The following is a 1,466-nucleotide window of genomic DNA, read 5'->3' on the forward strand; positions in this document are numbered from 1 at the left end:
TATTGGAAATGAATTTCAGTCAAAGTGGGACCTCTGGAAGCACACAGTTCTGTTATGAATCTACACCTGGGTCATGTCCTAAAAGCACCTTTCAAGTCACTGCCCGTGTTCCACTATACTTGTTCCTGGGGGCAGTGATCACAGTCACACTTTGTGGAAACCTGTTGGTCATCATCTCTATAGCACATTTCAAGCAGCTTCACACACCCACACATTTTCTTCTTCTCTCTCTGGCAGCTGCTGACTTTCTCCTTGGACTTTTTGTACTGCCCCCCAGCACGATCCGATCAATTGAAAATTGCTGGTACTTTGGGGACTTATTTTGCAAAGTCCATACCAGTACAGACTTCACACTTTGCACAGCTTCCCTATGGCATATGTTCTTCATTTCAATTGACCGCTACTATGCAGTGTGCCATCCTCTTAGATACAGAAACAAAATTACTGTATTTGTTACAGTTAACATGATATTCATTAGCTGGACCTTAGCTGCAGTTATTGGATTTGGATTAATATTTCTAGAATTAAACAAACAAGGTATGGAAGATTCATATGATAATACTGACTGTATAGGCAGTTGCTTTTTAGCTCTAAGTGCAGCATCAGCCATTATTACATCTATATTATTTTTTTACATCCCAGGATTTGTTATGATATGTATCTATCTTAAAATATTTCTTGTGGCAAGAAGACAGGCCAGGTCAATTAGAGACACAGAACTCCAAAGGCAAACAGCTGAAGAAAAGAAAAATACAACATCACTAAAGAGAGAAATGAAAGCTGCAAGGACCCTGGGGATAACAATGGGGGTCTTTCTAGTCTGTTGGTCACCATGTTTTATATACCTTAATGTGGATCATGCAATTCAAGGCTCAGTTCCACCTATTTTAGTAGATGCTTTGATCTGGTTCGCTTATTTAAACTCAGCATTTAATCCTTTTATTTATGCTTTATTTTATAAATGGTTCAGAAAAGCATTCAGAGTTATTATATTTTGCAAAATCTTTCAAAGTAATTCTTCCAGTATACAATTATTGTCTAACTAATCTAAGTATATATATATTGTATCTATAATAATTGTTATTTTAAAAATGGTACATGTTTTTGTTGACGCACCCTGTCCTTTTTGGAACGGTTTAAATGACATAATGAAACATTAACTTCCACTGTTTCACTTTCAGCATTTTATACACTAAGAAATCTACCTGGATTGCATCAAATGCTTATTTGTAATGGTAATCCAAGTTGATTCCCCCTTTCTGTAAAATGGTCTAAAAAAGTATAAACTGATCACATTTTGTTTGTAAAGAGTATTGAGTAATTTTTGCTAATAGACTAATTTGCTAAAGAAAAATTCAAAACCAGATTAAAAAAAGAAATGCTGTTACCTCTGTTAGCATAATCATCTTCTACTTATTATTCCAGTATAACCTTGAAGTTACTAACATTATAAAGTAGCTATTATG

At 34.9% G+C, this 1,466-nt stretch overlaps 1 protein-coding gene across 1 annotated transcript; it reads left to right on the forward strand.

Annotated features, from left to right (window-relative positions):
- Positions 1–1,046, forward strand: LOC121316656 (trace amine-associated receptor 1-like). Its single transcript, XM_041251696.1, has 2 exons — positions 1–324; positions 397–1,046. The coding sequence occupies exons 1-2, from the start codon at positions 9–11 to the stop codon at positions 1,044–1,046; spliced, it is 966 nt and encodes a 321-aa protein (XP_041107630.1). The 5' UTR covers positions 1–8.
- The last annotated feature ends 420 nt before the right edge of the window (positions 1,047–1,466 follow it).

The sequence above is a fragment of the Polyodon spathula genome, chromosome 6 (genome assembly GCF_017654505.1).
Source record: "Polyodon spathula isolate WHYD16114869_AA chromosome 6, ASM1765450v1, whole genome shotgun sequence".
Classification (NCBI taxonomy): domain Eukaryota; kingdom Metazoa; phylum Chordata; class Actinopteri; order Acipenseriformes; family Polyodontidae; genus Polyodon; species Polyodon spathula.